The sequence below is a fragment of the Akebia trifoliata genome, chromosome 2 (genome assembly GCF_017979445.1).
Source record: "Akebia trifoliata isolate Shusen 1 chromosome 2, ASM1797944v1, whole genome shotgun sequence".
Classification (NCBI taxonomy): Eukaryota; Viridiplantae; Streptophyta; class Magnoliopsida; order Ranunculales; family Lardizabalaceae; genus Akebia; species Akebia trifoliata.
The window spans coordinates 15,360,076-15,382,117 of NC_141376.1; the positions used below are offsets into that span (position 1 = coordinate 15,360,076).

The 22,042-nt window shown below is 31.4% G+C and overlaps 1 protein-coding gene across 1 annotated transcript; it reads left to right on the top strand.

Moving 5' to 3' along the window:
• Positions 1 to 7,297: 7,297 nt before the first annotated feature.
• Positions 7,298 to 12,468, top strand: LOC147409756 (monooxygenase 2-like). The gene is made up of 5 exons (XM_086459688.1): positions 7,298 to 7,566; positions 9,608 to 9,670; positions 9,889 to 10,060; positions 10,686 to 10,899; positions 11,769 to 12,468. Exons 1-5 carry the CDS (start codon positions 7,343 to 7,345, stop codon positions 12,335 to 12,337), a joined length of 1,242 nt encoding a protein of 413 aa, XP_086315814.1. The 5' UTR covers positions 7,298 to 7,342; the 3' UTR covers positions 12,338 to 12,468.
• Positions 12,469 to 22,042: the final 9,574 nt, after the last annotated feature.

A 22,042-nucleotide genomic window follows, 5' to 3' on the forward strand; every position in this document is an offset into this window, starting at 1 on the left:
CCATTGATTGCACCCCCGAAATACTAACCAAAGTCCCATATCAAATCTCGAGGTACCAAGTAATGCCTCGAAATTTCGACATAGTTTCCCTTATTTATATTAGCATTCCAAGGCCCTCAAGTACCTATTTTACCAGATAAAAAATATACATAATATCCTGTATATATATATACAAAATAAAATAATAGTGGAAGTTTAAATATATCAAATAACATACGGTAAATCAAAGTGCAGAAGAAGTAATTAATATACAAGATAATACAAAAACTCTTCTCTATAACAAAATCCTAATGCTCAACCAAAATCTATAATATAACCTAAACGAAATTGACGCTGCTAGTGGTTATAGTCCCAATACTCACCAAGTACAAGACTGGTCATCTATCTGACCTACCAAATAATCCTTGCTAACACTATTCTACACCGACCTCGTCAAGTGGAGAACTTGAAACTAAAAAATGATAAGAAAATGATGAGTAACAATAGTTAGCCAGTAAAGAAGTAAATAATTTCTGTCAATAACCTCATCCTATCATGAAGGAGTAAGCATTCTGAATCATTTCAATACATGCAATGTTTTACAGAATGAACTACAATTAACTGGTACTATAGGCATGGATAAGTAACTAAACAGTTAAAAATTCACATTACATCAATCAGCAGTATTTACTATGACATTTTCTTTTTATACGAATCTAATTAATAAAATTGAAACAGTAAACATGTTTTTTATTTTATAATCCAAAATAAGGTAATAGCTACATAATACACAATGGTGGAGTAGTAGAAGTAAAAAGTTGAGATTATATGACTTGATCGCTTTCAATCGAGAAATGATGTTCTAATAAAAAAGTATTAGTTCCTGATTTTGTGATTGATCGATGATTACCACACTTGCGGAATCATTTATCTGATTTAGGCTAATCGTTTGACGTGACTGTAAGTAATGGGTTTATTTTTTATGTGTCAAAACGTTCGACTATTATAAATTGTTAGTGATCACTAACCAATCATCTTCATCTATGCCTATCAAACGTGCATATGATTCTCATTATACATCCATATTCGTGTACGACCACCCTTATATTACAAGTTCACTAATAAATACATTAAAAAAAAACCTAGATTCCAATTGTGAGTCCACTCTCATACGTGTCCCAAATCATGAATGAACTTGGTTGTCCCTACCGTACATCCCAAAATAGTATATCATTCCAGATGATATGATAGACTATCCATTTAGGTATTCACAAATAAGAAATTAACATTATAGAGTAGACATGGATATCTAGTTTCCTACCATGCAATTGTAGCCCATCAACATAAAATAAATAACAATACAAAACGCATAATCGTAAATAAAGATGTAATCGAAAGTAATTTACTCCTAGTTATCCATTTATCCACCCACATATAACACAACAAAGTAAAATGTAAACATCACTCCTTGGGTATGATTCTGACATTTTACCATTTTATTCCATTTTTCATTTTTTTTTATATTTTCATTTTTTGATTTTTCAAACACAACATTCATTTTTTGATATTCATCTATTCAATATGAGTTCATTGAATATTAAATCATTCTTCAATCTTTGAACTTTATTTTTATCATTTTAATTGAAAAATTATAAAAATTTGATCAAAACGAGGTCCGAGTAGTATATAGGACCAAATTGACGAAAATAATTTGATGAAATGTTTCATCCATGTGTAATTTGTTATAAAACACAATTAAAGACATCAAACACATATATTTCGCAAGAATTTGAAATAAATGACAAAAATGCTACGTTTGGAATTAAATCGAAAGATTTATAAAAATCCTAAATGCATTTTCTGAATTTATGATTACCAATAAGAATCATAAGTCCCTACCACTCTCTAAGTGTCAGAATTAAATAACGTGCACGGAAATCAAGGTGACCATCACTAAAATCAAGATAGATCTGACAAAGAGACGGTTGATTTTTTAATCGAAGTCGGTGGTTTCAAAGATCTTGATGACGTCATCATTTTCCCTTTTACGACAGAGGACAGTTTGGGCTTTAAGTCAATGAAATCGGAAGTTGAAGGGTCAAAACCCCATATATCTTACGGTTGATTTTCGATGAAATACGGAGAAAGTGATGGGCGGGGTTTGTAGAATTCGACATGATAGATGTTTTTCCTTTCTTCGTTGAGCGTCGACAAAGTCTCGTTCGCGACAAATCTGATAAACAAAAAATGTATGGTTGGTTGCTGTTGATGGATTTGGGGAAGATGAAATAAAATAAAAAACTTTAAAAATTCTTTATATAAAATATCGGGAAAAAATTGTCCTTTCTGAAGTTATTTCGTTTGACGATAACTCAATTTTTCAAACTCTGAAAGTGACGAGTAAATACTTTATTTCTATAATTTTTCATTGCGGATATAATGAAAGATCGGATTTTACAAATTCTCGCTCTATAAAAAATTCACTCTTTCAACCTAGTTCGACTTGAAAATCGAAGTTGTTTCAATTTTTTGATGATAATTCAACTATTCAGATTTCAAAACTCATAGGTGAATTCTCATTTTTCTATAATTTTTCACTATGAATCTAATGGTGATATTGAATTCGATTTTTGCTTTAACAAAAATTTATCTTTTTAGCCTCGTTCGACAAAAAAATCAAGGATTTTGTCATTTTTCCATTCGTACTCGCATTTGGAGTGTGCTTATAAGCTAAAGTATGTTTTTTGGTAATTTTGAATCCAATGGTGATATCATATTTCATTAAAAATGACCAGAAAAAATATTAAAATTTTACCCTAAGTCCCACTTTTAGAATTTTTTCGAAATTCTAATATTTATTTTTTCTCGAGATAAGAATAAAAAACTTGAGGTATATTTATGTAGAAGAGATAAAAATAATAATATTTAAATTTTTATGAAACACATAAATATATAATATTTATATTTACCACAAAATGAATAAAAAAATCTAATTTGGTCTGGTATAGCAATGCATTATGATGCAGATCCCCAATATAAGTTCTATTGGGGTCATCCATCTACAGACTCTTAGGAATAAAAGGTCATGACTCTTAAGTATGGGTCTTCTCATTTGGCTATTACTCGTATTGTTTTAGATACGAATTATAACAATGACGGTCCAATGAAGCCTTATTTGCCATTTTTGCTCGTTCCTTAATGGTACAAGTATTTTAGAATAATAACACCCTAAGTATAGCAAGATATTTGAGATAAATCCCTAAAGAAGTGTAATAAAATGGTATTAACAGTCGTACCCATTCCATCTGAAAACAATATAGCTCCGCACAGTGCTAATAGATAAGCATGGGTATAATGTTGTACCTAATATAATGTGAAAATATTAATAAATAATATCAACTTTATATGTATAAATATAAATATTTTAATAAAAAAATAATATTATTTCATCTATAAACATATGTCTATCTGACAATCTCCCAAATGTATCACGTAGTCACGTAAGGTTAATAGTATTAAAATGAGCATGGGTATAATGTTGTACCTAATATAATGTGAAAATATTAATAAATAATATCAACTTTATATGTATAAAATATAAATATTTTAATAAAAAAATAATATTATTTCATCTATAAACATATGGCTATCTGACAATCTCCCAAATGTATCACGTAGTCACGTAAGGTTAATAGTATTAAAATAAGAGTGATCATCAACTAGAGGTAAAACTTCAAGACACTTATAGATCAAATCAGCACAATCCTCTTTCAATGTATATGACACAACATTAGGGTGTCCATCAATACTAAGTCATAAACAATGGAGAGTGTCCTCTAAAATGACCGTCATTTGTTTAAATGGAATGTGAAACATACAAGTCTATGATCAAAATCTCCGACTACCCCACGTGACACACTCAATCGACTCTCCTGACATGAAAATTTTGAGAGCCATAGATTTGTACAACTCGGGATACACGATTCCCTCAAGATACACATTTTTTGGGGAAGTGTATCTCGAGGCATACAGATCTACAGCTCTCGAACTTACACATCAGGAGAGTCGATTGAGTGTGCCACTTGGGGTAGTCAGATAATCACGATTCTTAATTAAATTAGGTGAACATTAGAATGTGGTATAGGGATAAGATGCAAATGTACTTTTGGGGTTATTTACAAGATAGAACTCAAATCCAAATATTATTTACAAAATCTCATCTAAAGTTGAAACACCCCACCCCGGCACACCCACCATGTTTTATAAAGCCAACAAAAATTTTGATTGTTTTGAATGATGAGCCAGTAACAATAAATCTTCCCTTTCAAATACTGGAATCCCATTACTTATACTTATCTCGAAGTGACATATATATATATATATATGATAGAAAATAAAATTAGGTAGATTAAGCTAAAGTTTGAACCAATATTTATGAAAACTAACAACAACAATCTATATAATAAAGTACAATGATAAATCACAATTTATTTATCTCGAAATTTATACACCATAAAGTATTTCAACCAAATCTTTTACCTTTATTGCCTTTTCTTTTTCTCCCATTTTCAAAAATACCTCTTACTTCATTATATTTTCTCTTCTATCTATTACTAAGGATATCCTTCAACTTTAAACATTATCTTTTCTTCTCGTATCTCCTTTTTCAATAATACCCCCTCAAACTTTATTATTTTTTTCTTCTCCCCCTTTTTCAATAACACCTTTCTAACTTATTACCTTTTTTTTTCACCCTTTAACCCTAAAGAGAAAGAAGATGCTCGTGTGGAAACTTTCGAATATAAGGGAGAAAAAATATTTGAAAAAGTACGTCATGTGCTTGGATTGTGATATATAAGAAAATAAATCAAATAACAAATATCATATTTTATTTCACTCATTCACTTTAATTATCACTTTCAAAATGGTGAGAGATTCTTGTTTTGTTCTTTTTCTAGTGCCAAATATATGGTTTTGCAGTTGCATTGCGACACAAAGGTTCCTTAAGAACAACTCCAACTCAAACAGGCATAATTACTGGACATTTTATTGTAGAGAGCAATTATGCCTATTAAGGGATTTGCATTCCATTGATATGAGTTAAAATTGCTCTTTAAAAATATTTTAATATAAGAGAATGCTAACGTCCAAGACCTCATGGGGATGTTAGCATTATCTAATACTTTTTTTTTCAATTATACCCTCCTCATTTTATCTTTTAGTGAAAAAGATAAGGGTATATTAATCTTTTTATATAATAAATACTTATTTATGTAATTAATACTTGTCTCTTTCTTAATAAATACTAAGGGTATTTAATCTTTAGAATTAAATGTCTTATTGCAATAAATGATTTAGTGATTAATGCAAACAAGTATTTATTATGTAAAAAACCAACATATCCCTATCTTTTTTCACTAAAAGATAAAAAGAATAGGGATATTATTGAAAAATAAAGTGTTGGAGAATGCTAATCTCCCCATAAGGTCTTGGACATTAGCATTCCCCATATTTTAATATATATATATATATATATATATATATATATATATATATATATGGGTGGGGTTCCTACGACACACATTGCGACACCGTTTTTGTCTTATATGGGCAAAAAGGTTTGGAATGGGCTGATTTTTTGTAAGGATGATCTCTGTGATGAGGGGATCATCCTTGCAAAAAATCATCCCATTCCAAAACTTCTAACCACATCAAAATTGATTTACAAAAATTGGACGATCTAAAATTTTTCAACTTATAAACATGGGGCTAGAAGTTTCATAATGAGCTGGTTTTTGGCAAGGATGATCTCCTCACCATAGAGATCATCCTCACAAAAAATCAGCCCATTCCAAACATTTTTGCCCATATAAGACAAAACACTGTGTCGCAATGTGTGTCGTAGGAACCCCACCCTATATATATATGTGGCATGTTCGGCACCCTACTAGTTTTCCTACGTGTTTTTTCTTACATGGGTTAGAAATTTTGGAATGGGCTGATTTTTTAAGAAGATGATCTTTATGGTGAGGAGATCATCTTAACCAAAAATCAGCCCATTCTAAAACTTTTAATCCCATCAAAAATGGTTTACAAAAAATGGATAATCCATGATTCTTCAACTTGTAAACATGGGGCTAAAAGTTTCAGAATGGGCTGATTTTTGGTGAGGATGATCTTCTCACCATAGAGATCATCCTCACCAAAAATCAGCCCATTCCAAAACTTGTAACCCATGTAGGACAAAACACGTAGGGCAAATAGTAGGGTGCCAAACATTTTCCTACATATATATATATATATATATAATACTTCTTTACAAATTCAATTATCGTAAAATGGTTCATAACTGCAATAAGTTTTTTCCTATCATCAGGTAGAGAAAGAGAGAGAGAAAGAAATTCATTTTCTTTATTTGTCTCTCCCATTTTCTCTTTTTGCAATTTTTTTTTTAACGTAAAGTGCCATAGCTCGTTGAAATCCCTCCTAAAGGCTTTGGCTCTACAAAAAGGCTTGGAAGGAGATGCCTACCACGAGCCCAAGCGTGTTGGAGTTGCTCTAACTGTGGTTCTCAAATTTCATGGACTTGTGTAGATGTATTTGAATGTCTTGTTCTTCTTTTAAAAAAGATATATTTTTATTAAGATAACTAACAGGACTTTAATCGTTTCTTAATCTTCCATTAACAGTAAAATAATTGTTCTTTTGACTATTAAAATATTATAATTGCTTACTTGAATTGGCAAAATGATAGAAATTTCCTCATGACAGCTGAAGAATTTGAATAATCCTTTATCGATCTTCCCATTTTAGTTAAATCTTCTTTTGTTGAGTGGGGGTGTGGTTTAGTTTACATGAAAAATGTTCAGGAGGTACAAAATGCTTATAATACACCACAACTGATATCTAATAGAACAATTATCAATTATGGCCCACATTAATAATTTTTGCAGTAGATAAATCATATTAGATCCTCCATTCTAGACAACTGTTTTTGCCCATCGTAACACTGTTTGATTTAAAATTAATTGATCCCTAAAGCACCGAAACGGATCCAGTTAGGACCAATTGAGTTCAATCAGAACCAATCGAGCCAATCCATCCTAAGCTTATTCAACATTAATTAAAAATATATATTCAAATTTAAAAATATCTGTCTCTCCCAACATTTGACCTTTTCTCTCATCAACGAACCTTCTAAAAGTTTTTTTAATTAATTTACATTTTGAATACTTTGTTGACAAGAAATATTTTCTCTGTTAAAACAAGGCGTCAATCCGTCAATATTGACTCTGATGTGATGATATATAAATTAAAGCCACCTGTAACAGATACAAACACATCAAAAGAGAGAGAGAGAGAGATGGAAATTATTAAGGAAGATGTGGTGATAGTGGGAGCAGGAATTGCAGGTCTGGCCACAGCCTTAGCCTTAAAGAGAGTAGGGGTTCGGGCTTTGGTGCTAGAGACGTCCCATGAATTAAGAACCACTGGTGCAGCCCTATCTCTGTTCCCAAATGCCTGGCTTGCTCTTCATGCCCTTGGTGTTGCAAACAACCTCACCTCCGTCTATGCCCCTTATAAAAAGTAAGGCAGTATTTATTTGTGTTATTTTTTAGTATTTATCACTGAAAAAAATTAAATTAAGCACTTTTTGTGAAAATAACGTGTTTGTTTACTCTATATTTTCAACGCTTATTGTTGAAAATAAGTGAAAAAAATTCAGCACTATTTTGATGCTGAAAAAAAGTGCTGAAGCGATAAGCATTTCGTTTTTTTTGACACGGACAAATATGCCCTTCATTTTTTTGAGTACGGACAAGTATGCCCTTATTCTTAAAATGATATTTCTTCTGATATTCCATGGATAAGTATATAAGCACCCCACATTTTAATAAACTCACACCATGGCTAAATTATTTTGTCTTATATAGGTTAAAAGTTTTGAAATGAGTTGATTTTTGATGAGGATGATCTCCTCATTAGTATATAAGCACCCTACAAATTAATAAAAACACACCATGGCTAAATTATTTTGTCTTATATGGGTTCAAGGTTTTGGAATAAATTGATTTTTGATGAGAATAGTCTCTACAATGAGGAGATCATCCATACCAAAAATCAGCACAACCTGAAACTTTTAACCCTATCAAAACAAGTTTAAGAACCATAAATTGTCCCCCTTTTATAAAAAAAAAACTATTTTTGATGAGTTAGAAGTTTCAAAATGGACTGATTTTTTGTGAGGATGATCTCTAGATCATATAAACCATCCTCACTAAAAATTTGCTCATTCCAAAAACTTTAACCCATATAAAACAAAAAAAATTGGCTATAGTGTGTGTTGCCCTTATTAATTCATAGGGTGTTTTTATAATTACACATCCTTCATTTCCATCGAAAATTATTCATCTAAAATTAAGTTATTTTGATGTTGATTTCAAATTTTAGTGACTTGTATGACATTATTATTTTTAATTTGAAATTTGTGGGTTTTTATAAATAGAAATTATTATTTATTATTTAAAAATTAATTGTATTTTAATTTTATAAGAAATAATATATTTTATTATGTTTGATAAGAAATAGGCATTTGAAACATGCAAACAATGTATAATATGATTGTAAGGGTAACAAAGACAATTTACCAGCTTCAGTAATGTGTAACAAATATGATTCAGCATCTAAACAAACAACTTTTTCAGTACTTAAATTCAACGCTTATAAGTTTCAGCACTTAATGCTATTCAGCACTTAATTTTTTCAATTTAACAAACAGCACCTAAGTTTTTTTTTTTTCTCTTTAAAATTTTAACGTACCATATTCAATAATTAATTGTTAAATTATAGATTAATTTTTTGATTTGCTCGGCCTTGTCCCTTAATTATTTGGAGAATTTTACAATTTTTTTTTGTTGAAAAATTTGGAGAATTTTGTGATTATGGTGACACAAGCAATTTAAAGTCGACTCAGAACACACAACTCGTTGATCTTATTTCTTTTTCTTATTTTTTAATTCTCCTTTTGCATTCTAATTTAAAGATGTAGGAAAAAGTTCCCATCTCATCGAGAAATTTCCCAACCCACTTATTAAATAGGTACCCTGTGTATATGGTTTAATAAAGAGAAATTTCTCAAAATGTGATCAACTTTTGACGAAATTTCAATTTTGGCTGATTGTTCATTTTAATTCCCAAAACATGAACAATCATATTCAGCTCACGAAATGGTAATTTACCCTTTAATAAACAAGTTGGATTATTGTGTCAAGTTGCCTAACGGTGCGATACAATCCGAACTTGAATAAGATTACCATTACCATAGAACATGATTATAACTATGTACTCCAATGTAAATTAATTAAGGATTAAAAAAGAGTCGTGATATAGATACAATTGAGTATGCCACGGGCTTAAATCAGATTATCACGATTCATTAAAATATATGACACAAATTCCATAATAATAATAATAATAATAAAAAAGTCATAAAATTTGATATAGAGGCACGTGGATACAAATGTAAATAGGATAACTGTATACATTATATTGTTTTATATGTCTTTACATGGTGAAATGTCCACCTAACTAATATCATAACTTGTCACTTTGGTGAAATGTCTCTCAGGGCGATCGTTACCAATGTTGAAGCTGGAACTGTGCATGAAGCTTCTCTTACTGGTCCTCAAGCGTAAGTGAACCATTTCTACTCATTACTAGTACTCATCATTATATATATAGGGCTTTCAATGGTATATTTTCCATTTTTGAAATTAAAATAAATAGTGCTCTAAAATGGGAATTTCAAAATAAAAAACAAAACAAAAATATTGAACTTTTTGAGAATTTGGTTAAGTATTGCTTGATTAGTCTGTCTAAAAGTTAAAGTCAAATGACTGTTAAATGCAGAATTGGAACTAGAGCAGTGCATAGGAAAACCTTACTAGAAGCTCTTGCAGCGGAACTGCCAGTCGAAACCATTCGCTTCTCATCAAAGCTAAGTTCGATTCAGACACACACACAAGATGGCTCAACCATCACTATCCTACGCCTAGAGGATGGTACTATCATCAACACTAAGGTGAGTAAGGGCTAATGAAATTCATTAAGCCTCATCAAATATAAATTTTTCTTTTGACCATATTTTGATTGTTCATAGGATATATATATATAGTAAGGGAACCCGATAAACTTACCCAGACCAATCGAACCGAAAAAAAATAAATAAATAAAGGTAAGAGCCTTGATAATGTAAAAATAAAAATAAAATGGAATTGGACTAGGGCCTAACAATGCTCAACTCTACTTGGCCTAATAATATTGTAATAAAAAAGAATGTATGACAAAGTAGAGAGTTTTTTAATATCCTCTTCAACCGAAATTAGGTTTACGAACCTTGATTGCAGGGGTGTCACTAAAATACCTTATAAAATAACAAGTTTTCCCTCAAATCGAACTTTTATTTTTTTATTTTTTTTTTTTTATTAAATCAATCCGAGCTCGGACCAAGTCCGTTAGAACGGATTTGGGCTTAATCGTCTTAGATCCTATAGGGATATAACGATGATCTAATCCGGCCCAAATTGGCCCATTGGGCTAATGATATTAAATCATCATTGAAGGCATGGGGTGCCCAGTTTTATGCTACACCACCTTAGTCTCTATGTGAGCTGACGCAACTTTTTTTTTTTTTAAATCAACGTCAGATTTTGATTGGCTGTGATGAGGTACACTCGGTGGTGGCGCGTTGGTTGGGACTCATTGACCCAGTCCACTCAGGCCGGTTTGCAGTGCGTGGATTAGCTGTGTTTCCTGAAGGCCATGGATTGAAACATGAAGTCCAGCAGTTTGTTGGTCAGTGCAGTAGGGTTGGTTTCGGTCCTCTAACTGATAAAGATATTTACTGGTTCACCACTGGAGGTATGCTTTATTTTCATTGAGTAGAGTCAAGTAAACTTGATGACCCACGAGTCCACTCGGAGTTCGTACGGGTTAATTACTAAAATATATCTTTATTAATATTGTAACTATATAAATATATTTTGACCATTTTATACCTATGAGATCATATTAGCTGTTATACCATTGTATACTGAGTTGACTTGGTTAAGTTTCCAAGTTGACTCAACTGAGCCTTTTTTGAGTTCTAAGAAATTTTAGTACCAAGTCAGCTCGGAATTCAATCGAGTCAAGTCAACTTGACAAGTTATACATAGGTTGTAATCATGGTTTTTAAAAGAGTCGTGATTAACTGATGCTCTAAAACCATGGTTTTAAAACTCGTTCGAGACGGAGACGTATCACCCGAGTTAACTCGGTATCGGAGCTGAATGAGACAAACTCACAAGTCAATTTTTTTTTACCGAGATTTAATACCTCACGTTCAATTCTTTTATTTTTTTGAACAAGACGTCTCAAACATATCGGAAAGCTCATCCGAGACGACTCGGTATCAGGCCTGGATGAGATGCGAAACCAAGTTTTAAAACCATTTCTAAAACTGACTCTCTTTGTACGTTTTCTGACGTGACAGTGCATAGAACCATAGATCTTTTCTTTGAGATACACTACAAAAAAGATCTAAGGTTCTGTTCACATGCCATGTCTGAGAAAGTAGAAAGAGTGTTCGGTAGTCTTTTTAAAAATCATCATCTTGGTAACGTTCACAAATGAGACAAAGATACCATAAAAGAGGAGTTTATTTTTTCTCTCTTGCATTTTTTCTTCTTTCTAGTTCACAATAATTGTTTATCATCCATCATTTATTCACCAATTTTTCTTTATTATAGGCGAGGAGCTGAAAATGGGAGACCCAGACCTGATACAAAAGAACGTACTAGAGAATTCGTCTAACTTCCCTCCAATGTTCTTAGAGATCGTTCGACACACTGACCTATCCACATTATCATGCGCTCCACTGATGTTTAGGTATCCATGGGACCTTATATACAAACCCCTATGCAAAGGGAACATCACGGTTGCAGGTGATGCATTGCACCCCATGACTCCTGATCTTGGCCAAGGAGGTTGTGCAGCATTGGAAGATGCGGTTGTGCTCGGCCGACATATTGGGAACTCATTTCTTCAACATGGACAAATTGTACCCCAAGAGGTTGTGGTGGCCATAGAGATGTATGTCAAGGAAAGGAGGTGGCGTGCCGCTAGTTTTATAGTAAGATCATATCTTTCAGGGTGGATTCAACAAGGAAAATCGGGATGGTTGAAGAAATTCTTTAGAGATAAAATCGTCTATAAGTATCTCTTTGGTCGGATTATTAATGAATTACCCTATGATTGTGGGAAACTGCCTAGTGTTCCCAAATCCATTGAGGTTGACGCTTGCTATAAGATTGATTAGGGTTATTTAACTTTAAATTTCATCATGTAAGGTTAGTTTTTCTTCTAACCTATAATAATTTATTTTCTTAATGTTTGTTGTATTGGAATTTAAAATGTAATAAGGTGTATGTCGTTGCACCAAATTATTAATTTCATTAATATTATTGTTGAATTATATTTGTTTTCTATGTACACCCTATTAGGGTTCTTGTAATTAATTAGAAAAGATTCAATGAATTTTCATTCTTGTATACACATCAAAACTATTGGGTCACATGGTTCCTATGTTAGACTCACTTTTATGATGACCCGATCAGCCTATACTTTTTAAGTGTTTTAATTAATTTGAATTCAAATAAAAGTTTGTTGATAATAAGGAAACCTACTGACGGTTGGATTTTGGAGAGAATCCTCATTAAGTTTTAATAACTTGCAAACATTTCACTAGGCTTTCCGGTTGTAGGTTTTTAATTAGGTAATTAAAATAGTTAATTTTGATCTTCTAGATGAACATATAGGCTCTTCCAATTGGATTGAGCTCATCCCCAACATTGGCTGTTGAAAATTTGATACCCTTGATCATGATAAGATACTGGGCATTACTCTACCAAATTTGATGAGAATTAATTATTCAGCTTTTGACATCTTGTACATAGGGTTTCCATTGTGTGATGGAGTTCTCAGTTGAGATGTGTTCCTAGTAACTTATATTCATTTATTTGATGATCGATGTGAAATCTCTGTGCACTTCATTAGGATGTCTTATGGGACAATGTGAAATTTTTTTTGAACTTTATGAGAAATTTCACGATTTTCTTAAAATACTTTATATATAATAGAGTGTATACAATCCGTATTTCCAAGGAATTTTTCTTTTGTGCAGATATTTATTATTTATATATCTTCGAAGATTAGCTGACCACGATGTTTTCTGATTGATAATTCTTTAATAGAGTTCAACATAATATTGTTTTAAGCCTCTTCGAAGATCCATCATCTCATCCAAAAGCATTGGAAAATTAGTTTTATTTATTGAAGACCGAAGAATACATACTTGAATTATAATTATTTGATCTGGTATGCTGACAAGGTTTACTTCCTTCAATGGAAGGTAAACAAAGGGTTGCCTCTTGTTAACACAATCATTGACTCAAAACTAGAAAGAAAATTGATAATAGATGTATAACACATTACATGAAAACTGAAAATTTTGACAATAAAATTCAACAGGCCTAGGCTCATGACCGTTGAAATTTATGTTGTTCCCTAGATCCAATTGCTTAGAACGACTAAATTTCTTCCATCCTCTATTAATTTGACAGTTTCAGCCCATTGAAAAAAATAATCGACAATGAAAAATTAGACGTTTTAGTCCGTCAAATTTTATAAAATTTGATAGTCTTGGACTAACAAATATAGGTTTTTTTCATGTTGTAACAGTCACCATGCATCGCCCTAGTTTATTTGTACATATATCACCTGAGAGAAAACTTGATTTTCACTAAAATTCTAACTTATTTAGTCAACGAGGTCCTTGATGGAATGTCAAATTTTTTAATATTGATTTGTGGAGTGCCCTATATTATGTAAATGTCTTGTATTCTGTTGCTCTACGTAGAGCTACGAAGCCCCTGGCCCAAATTATTTAAGGGATACAAAAAGGGCAATCATGTAATATTTTCTTAAGGATTTTATATTTTTGGAGGATTTCTAATTTAGAGAATTTTACATGTTTTGATAACTCTTGGTTATATAAATAGAGATTTCTATGACTGTAAAACTTATGAGAAAATAGTGATTGTTCTTGTTTTGTTCGGTGGATGTAGGCACACTACTGAACCACGTAAATCCTTGTATTTTGTGCAATTGTGTTGTCTTTGCTACATGTCCCTTGATCGTAAACTAATTTGCATTGGGATCATAATCTCTTTCGTAATGGATCTGAATTTTTTGTTTTTTTGGTGTGTGGGAGGTGGGGGAATTCTTAAACAACAATACTTGCAGTGAGCATGTATGAGGAAACCAAGTTTTTGGTGTAAAATACTTGGAGGACAATCTCCAATTATGTCCTGAGATTTTTAATTTCATAGTTGGGCTGTCTTAACTCTGCAACATGCAACGAAATTAAACTATGAACAAGACACACTGACCCATTGTTTCATCTCTCCAGGTCCCTTTGAGTAAGTTCAATTTTGGTGTTGTATGTTGGATTACAAATTGATGTCCGATTACATGAAGGGCCTAGAGATATGAGCCATCTGAGGGCAACTCATGAGAGGGTTCTTTGGAATAGTTGATCGAGCCATCTTACTTTCTGATACAACTTAATTAGATACATATAATTTTACATAAATTTTAAGGTGAGTTTGTGGGCATAATGTTCCATCACATTTTTGATAATTTTGTACTGAAGTTCAATTCTCTTAGGCCATTATCACAACATGAAAAAAGCCCGTCAAATTAATGGAGGATGGGATAAATTAGTGCCATCAAATCTGGGGAACATCAAAATTTCAGCTGTCCTAGACCATCAAAAAAAATTAGTAGTCCTTGACCTGTCGAATTTTTCAGTTTTCATGTAGTGTATATCATCTAATTGGGATTTTTCAATGAAAAAGCAAGTTTGATCACAACTTGATTGGTAGCAGAACTTGAAGGTGATGAAAGTGTTCATATAATCGACTTGACTAACAGATCCATAGTGCGTGATGCAAGTAAAATTCTTGATTCTTTTGGAGTGATCATGTCCATTAATTAACGGGATCTGGAGAAGGCAGAAGAAGCATCTTAGAATCTTTGATAAGAATTGATCATGGATCAATTTTGATAACAATTTGGGAATAAGGATTGGATTGAAAATGGACTCTGTATGGAGAAGACTTTGGTCTACTATTTTAGGCTAGATTGATTGATTGATTACATAATCACATTCATTGTGATCTAGGACGGTTGATTGGACCATTTTGGAGTTGATTCATATTCAATCCCAAGATGGGTTGTGATCATATCCAAAAGAATTGGGACTAGAAATTAGTTATGGATCATATGAGTTGAGTTGGACATGAACTAGCCCCCCATGCTCAACTTCTATAGAAAACCAAGGATATGGACATTTGGTATGGATTTATTTAGAGTAATGATTTTATGTGGATGTGCAGTTGTGCATCCCGAGGAAATAAATTTTACGATTCTGTGAGAGTATGTCAGGGGTATGGGGAGGGGGAAGAGTAAAAAAATCACGACTCATTTATTTATGCTTGGTTGTTCATTTACTTAATTAATATGGACACCCCATTTTGTATCTACCTAACTTGTTTACTCGTCTCCCTATTAATTATAATGAACAATGCTTTTAGTACTATTTTCAGAGTCAGTCTTGGGCATTCGAGACCATTTTTTTATTTTTACCCCCAAAATCTAGGAAAATGGACATCTCGACTTGTGAATAAAAGTTTTAAATCAAAGGATTTAGGGGGGAAATCTCAACAAAATAGGGGATTGTTGTGTGTTGGAAATAGGTTAAGCCATTAGCAACCTTGTTCCTAAGACATTGTTACTTGTTTTATGGCAATTTGGGCAGAACATTCATAGCCACACCCATAATCCATTTCAGAATCAGAATCATATTTTTTACAAATATTTAAATTATTAAAATTGATTCTAAACAGACTGAATGATTCACTATGATTTAAAGCAACCTAAACATATTCTTATGGTTAAAGATGCTTTGAAACAAACTAAATATATATATTCTTATATTATTTGCATGATTCAAAAGCAATATATATACTCTTAAATAATCAATCATATATGATTCGAAATAATCAAATCATATATGGGCTTTTTTTTGTTTTATTCTTTCACCAAGCCTACTGAAACAAGAAGTTTTTTTTCAGGTCCTTTTTTTTGTGTTCTTTTTAAAACTGAACCTCAATTTTTTTGGAATTTGGGCTTCCTAAACCCTAGATTATTCAGATATATTCAAAACCTAAACCTATATATGCAAATTGCAATAACTTGACGTTGAAGCCTTTAAGAAAACTATTTATAACTTTGATTTATGTTCTAGAAAAATTGGGATTCAAATATGATCAACGTTCCTAGATCTTTGATTAGTTTTATATTTGAATTTTAGGAGGGTTCAAAGTTTAATGTGTCTAGTCAAATCTGGATCTGGGTTTTTTTTTTTTATTAAATTTTTTGAACCTTCGATATCTTTTTGATTGGATATACAATGTTGAGGCTATAGGTTTCATATGGTTTAAGAATTTATTTTGGTTTATCCAAAATAGGGTTGGGGATTGAGGTCAATGAGGAGGGAGAGATTATGGTTTGGGTTGTCAAGGCATGAATGTGGGGCGTTGTCCATGTGCCCGACCTCAAGCATGTTTGTATTCTTTAGATCCATGGCTTGTTTTGGCAAGTTTGGCCAAGGTAGCTATGATAGGTTGTAGTTTCTAATATGCTTCGAAAGTCTCCTAAATGTCGATTATTTTTCTAAGCCTAAGATTTTGGAGAATATTTTGAGATGTTTTTTGAGATTCAAATGGTGTGCAACTTGTCAAGAGTTTCTTGGTTATTTACTGGAACGAGAGGTGTTTTTTTTTTTTTTTTTTTTTTAAGAAATGGTTGTTTTGGGCATAAATAGTTGTTAGATCTCAAATTGAAAATAAATATGTTTGTCTCAGTGTTTCAAAAATTGGACTGGACTAACTGTTCGATCGAGTTTGGCCTAATTTTTGGAAAATGTCAATCGGATTTATTTTGAACCAGTATTTTATAAAATACAAAAACATTGATCTTTTGAAAATCACCAGTTCAACCATATAAATCGATTCTTCAAAACTAAAAAAATATTATTACAAAAATCATTTTATTGAGATTTTTTTAAAAGAAAAGAAGTTTTAAACCTTTGTAGATTTGAAGAAAATAGAATGGTTTTAAGAAAAAATTTATCCTCTCCTATTTTTTCCATCAATTCACGAAATAGTCTATAAATTTTCTTTTATTTGATTTTTTTCAATTTCTATTTATTTAAAATAATTTAACAAATACAAATTGAACCCTGGCCAAACTCTACTTTGACCATTTGGGCAAAATTTCAGTTTGACTGTTGGTTCGATTTCTAATAGATTAGTTTTTCTTCTTGAGGATTGGTCTCAGAAAAACTAGGATTAATTAAGAGTTTGATTTCTAGTTGACCATTAGGGAAAATTTTCAATTTTACAGTCGGTTCGATTTCTAAAACATAGGTTTTCCTACTTGAGGATTGGTCTCTAAAAGACTAGGGAGCATTTGGTTCAAATTCTAGCTCATAATCAAATTCTAGAATCTGATGCAACGTTTGGTTTGGATTATCGACTTGATTTGTCTATAAGCAAAAATCAAAACTATGCATAATCAGAAATAGTTCTTCAGTTGTTGCTTTTGATTCTCATAGACTATCCACTTATGACGATCTTGAAATACATCTTACAATAATAATAATAACAATAAATCAACAACAACAACAACAATACTAATAATATTAATAATAATAATAGTTTTTGAAATACAAAATCATCAGAATTTTTTGGATAATCTTACTATGCTTCTTAACATATGATTAACTTGAAAACTAATTGAAAATAACTTAAATATCAACTTTTTCAACACTCTCAAAAAATCTTTGATTTTTTCTCTCAAAAATCCATTATTTTCAATCTCTGGGACATATATATTTTTACTCTTATCTTCAATCTCAAGAAGTGTAATTGGGTTTTTTATTTTTTTTCACAAGATCGATTTTTAGAAACAATATTAACCAAAGGAGATTTTGGATTCTAAAAATCAATTTCTATAATCTGATTTTGAAAATCCATAATTAGAATCAAGAATTAGGTTCTATAATCCGAACCAAACACCCCAGAGGATTGACTAAGAGAGTACACTCATGAGTTTCATAAGCAATGCTCATTAGTCAAAATAAGATAAACGAGGTGATGAATTTACAAGTCAAACAAGTACAAAAATGAGGGGGAGGGGGGCTACGACGACCATGATGTTAGTATGCTCCAGTACTTTGCCCCTATTTCTTTTAGTTTTAATACAAAAAGTAAGTGTCTTTTGGTAGTAATAGAATGGTGTTTTTGTAAATAACAAATATCTCAATAGTATTTTGATTTTTAAGCAATAAATATTTTTTTCAATAATGCAAATATTATTTTTGATAATGACAAAAATATCATTCTACAAATATCAAGATTCCGATACTTTTTGTACTAATGTGCAAAACAAATGGGCATTTTGGAACATCTGAAGTTGTGGAAGATGTTAACGTCCCCATGATAATGAAGTAACTAAAGGTGAATTTGTAATCTCAAATCTATGGTATTATCAACCCTAAATTTATTACTTATCAAGCGAGTGCCTTTCAAGTCAATTAATTATAATACATTTATTAAATAGTTTAAAATGTATTTTTAGCATTTTTAAATTGTGAATTTCTATTTAGGCACAAATACACATCAATCTTTCACATCAAAAAAAATATTTGGGACATAAATAGTCATTCTTCGTTTTACTAGCGCATCTCATTTACATTTCACATCAAATGAATAATTTGAAAATAAGTATATATAAATTATAAATCAAGTTAAATGGTTTATCTTATTTAATACGAGATGACTCGTCCAAGCCAACTTAGTATAAAGAGGGATGAGATGAGAAGAAATACTGAGGTTTAAAACTATGCCCTAGCAAGCTTTAAATATCAAAAACCCTAGCCTCAATGAAAGCTAGTCCTCTTAGATTTTCAATATAATTAGTAGTACTCTATTTGCAGGAATGATCAATCACTACGAACACCATCATTCTATGATTTTTGGTTTGGTCTATTAGTTTTAATGATGTCATGTTTCTTTTTATATAGAACTTCAAAATATGTTTAAATCATTGAAATCCTAGTTTCCAAATTTTGCAATTGTAGCTCATGGTTTATACTTTATACAGTGATTGACCCAACTTGACCTTCCCACGTAGATGATCTTGGTCGTTCATTTTGATATTACACGTTCAAATTTTCAAAATACCAATGAGTCAATAAAATTCAGCTAAGTCAACTAGATTTTTGTATTTCGAAATAAAATAATTAAATTTTAATAATTTAAATATTTATTATCGTAATGAAATATGATATCATGACTAAACATCTTATAATCTACTTTATTTTAATTATGGGTAGGGATCCGTTGACTCATGGAAAGGAAACGCATGATCCCAATGTTGTTTGGCACAATGTTTGGCTCTCTTTAGAGCCTCCGAACGCCACCCTATACACACACACACATAGGGGCAGTTCATGGGATAATAATTGTGACAAAATCTATAACAATGATTTTTGTCTTATATGATTTAGAAGGTTTGAAATTGGCTGATTTTTGGTGAGGGTAATCTCCCCACCATAGAGATCATCATCACTAAAAAATGAACCCAATCCGAAACTTCTAACCCCATTAAAAGTGTTTTACAAAAAAAAAAAAAAATAAACAATCCATGATTCTTCAACTTGTAAATTGGAAATGGGATGATTTTTTGTGAGGATGATCTCCTCACCATAGAGATTATCCTCACTAGAAATCAGCCCATTTCAAAACTTGTACCCCCATTAAAAGTGATTTACAAAAAGTCATTTTCATAGATTTTGTCACAAATTTTTGTTCCATGAACCATTCCCATATATATAATAAATTGAGCAAACTAATTTCTCTCTTTGAGGCAAGATGGATTAGATTGTATGACGAGGCAAGATGGAACAGCATAAGAGATTTATTTTAGAAATTACCTGGGGCATGTAGTGGGAGGGGATTACATGTGCCCCGAAGATTAGTTAGGTATTCTAAGAGGCTGGATACCTTAGTTCCATAAATAAATAAAAAATTGTGATATCAAACTTTAGTGCCATGTTACAAGGAAGGGTTGACCTATTGAGTGCAAATGGTCTAGTTAGAAAATCAAGGAATTGGGAGGATGACTCGAAATTGTATTTTTGGTGCATGTTTTTGGATGCGCAATTAGAGAAAAGACATTTTTAATTAGAAATTTAGTGAGGAACAAGATCTAGAAGGCTAAGGAAACACAAGTGCAATGAGATAGATGCAACAACTTTTAACTTTTATTTTGATTTTTTAATGGTTAAGATGATTCAGGAGTGTTTTGCACTAGTATTTTATATTTCTTGAATTTATTTTAGACTCCCATTGTTATTGTACAAATCTGACTAAGAGTTATTAGATTCATATGAATTGTGGCAAAAATAACACCTCAACCCTCTAGAGTTTATGGTCTAGATCGAATTTATAAAAATAAAAATAAAAATCATTTTCTTTTAGTTTGATCCAAGGCTTTGAAATAAGATCATTGAACACCCAAATTTCAAATTCAAATACAGTGATGAAAAATTACTAAATTCATAAAAATTTGTGCTCTACGTCACCATGGCATCTAATCATATTTTAGATGCCACATGGACAAGCAATCACAAAACTTTCCTTAGTAACTTAGTCAAAAAAGTGTTTTTCTTTGTCTAATAAATTTCCATCCTCTCGTTAGATATGTCCCTTTCTTTTTTCCTTATAGAGTTTTCTTCGTGTTCTCCATGAAACCATAAAAGAAAGAGTAGGAGTGGAAGAAGGTTGGTGTCCTTTTATTTTTATTTGAAGTGCCTTTTTCAACTTCACCAATTGATTTTTTTTATGTATGTAAGATTTGATATACCATGTAAACTCTCTTAAAATTTAGAGTTGTAATTATTTTCTACTTATCCAAATAAAGAGTATCATTAAACGGGTTTTGTTAATGTGTGCCCTAACAACACACGTTAAACATATTGAAAATTGAAAATTGAAGAAGGTATTTTGATTAAAAAAAATTAAAAGGGCATTTTTGGTATAAATTTTAATTTTAAAAGTGTATTTATTTCACTTTAACATATTCCCTTAAACACACGTTAAAGTGCAATAAATACATTTTAAATTAGAATCTGATAATATTTTGATAAAAAATAATTTTTTAAAGATATTTTTCGTACAAAAAGTGTTGCACCTTAACGTGTATCCGTAGGACACACCTTAACAAGACCCTTATTAAATAAATAAATAAAAAACTAAGGATAATGCTTAAGTAACATTTTAGATTCTGATAGGGTGGTGCACACATATTCATAGATATTTTTCATTGAGATACGAGTGAAAAGAATCTATGGTTATATGTGCACCATCACATCAGAATGTATAAACCGATGTTAATTGTAGTGTTACTCTAGCAGGACTCGTAAACTAATAACATTAATCCATGGAGTCAACAAGTTGGATCAAAGGTCAAACGAGTTTTAATACCTATTCAACTCACTAATAGGCAAGTTGGCTCGACCGAGTTTCTAGTTGACTTTACTTAAGATATACATCCATACCGTTCAATCAAGATGATCTTGATGTGAATCTCGAGAAAATAAAGAATATTGTAAATGGAATGTGGAATAATATTACGTAGCAACCAAACGGATATGTACCAATATCTTGGGGTAATCATAATATAAATGTTCCACGTGGTAAAATATCAGAAAATCACATGGTTTTAGAATGGGGTCCCACTTCGTGTATGCATTCCACGTGTACCAGATTTCATTGGTAAATGAAAAATTCATCTAATTCCGCAAAAAGCTAGCATTGGAAACGTTTCTTGGGTA

Bases quoted from the DNA above. Each gene is read 5' to 3' on its own strand.
- LOC147409756 (XM_086459688.1), top strand. From the start codon at position 7,343: ATGGAAATTATTAAGGAAGATGTGGTGATAGTGGGAGCAGGAATTGCA. The intron at 9,671-9,888 runs GTAAGTGAACCA...TGTTAAATGCAG, and splicing joins TCTCTTACTGGTCCTCAAGC to AATTGGAACTAGAGCAGTGC. The intron at 10,061-10,685 runs GTGAGTAAGGGC...AATCAACGTCAG, and splicing joins GTACTATCATCAACACTAAG to ATTTTGATTGGCTGTGATGA.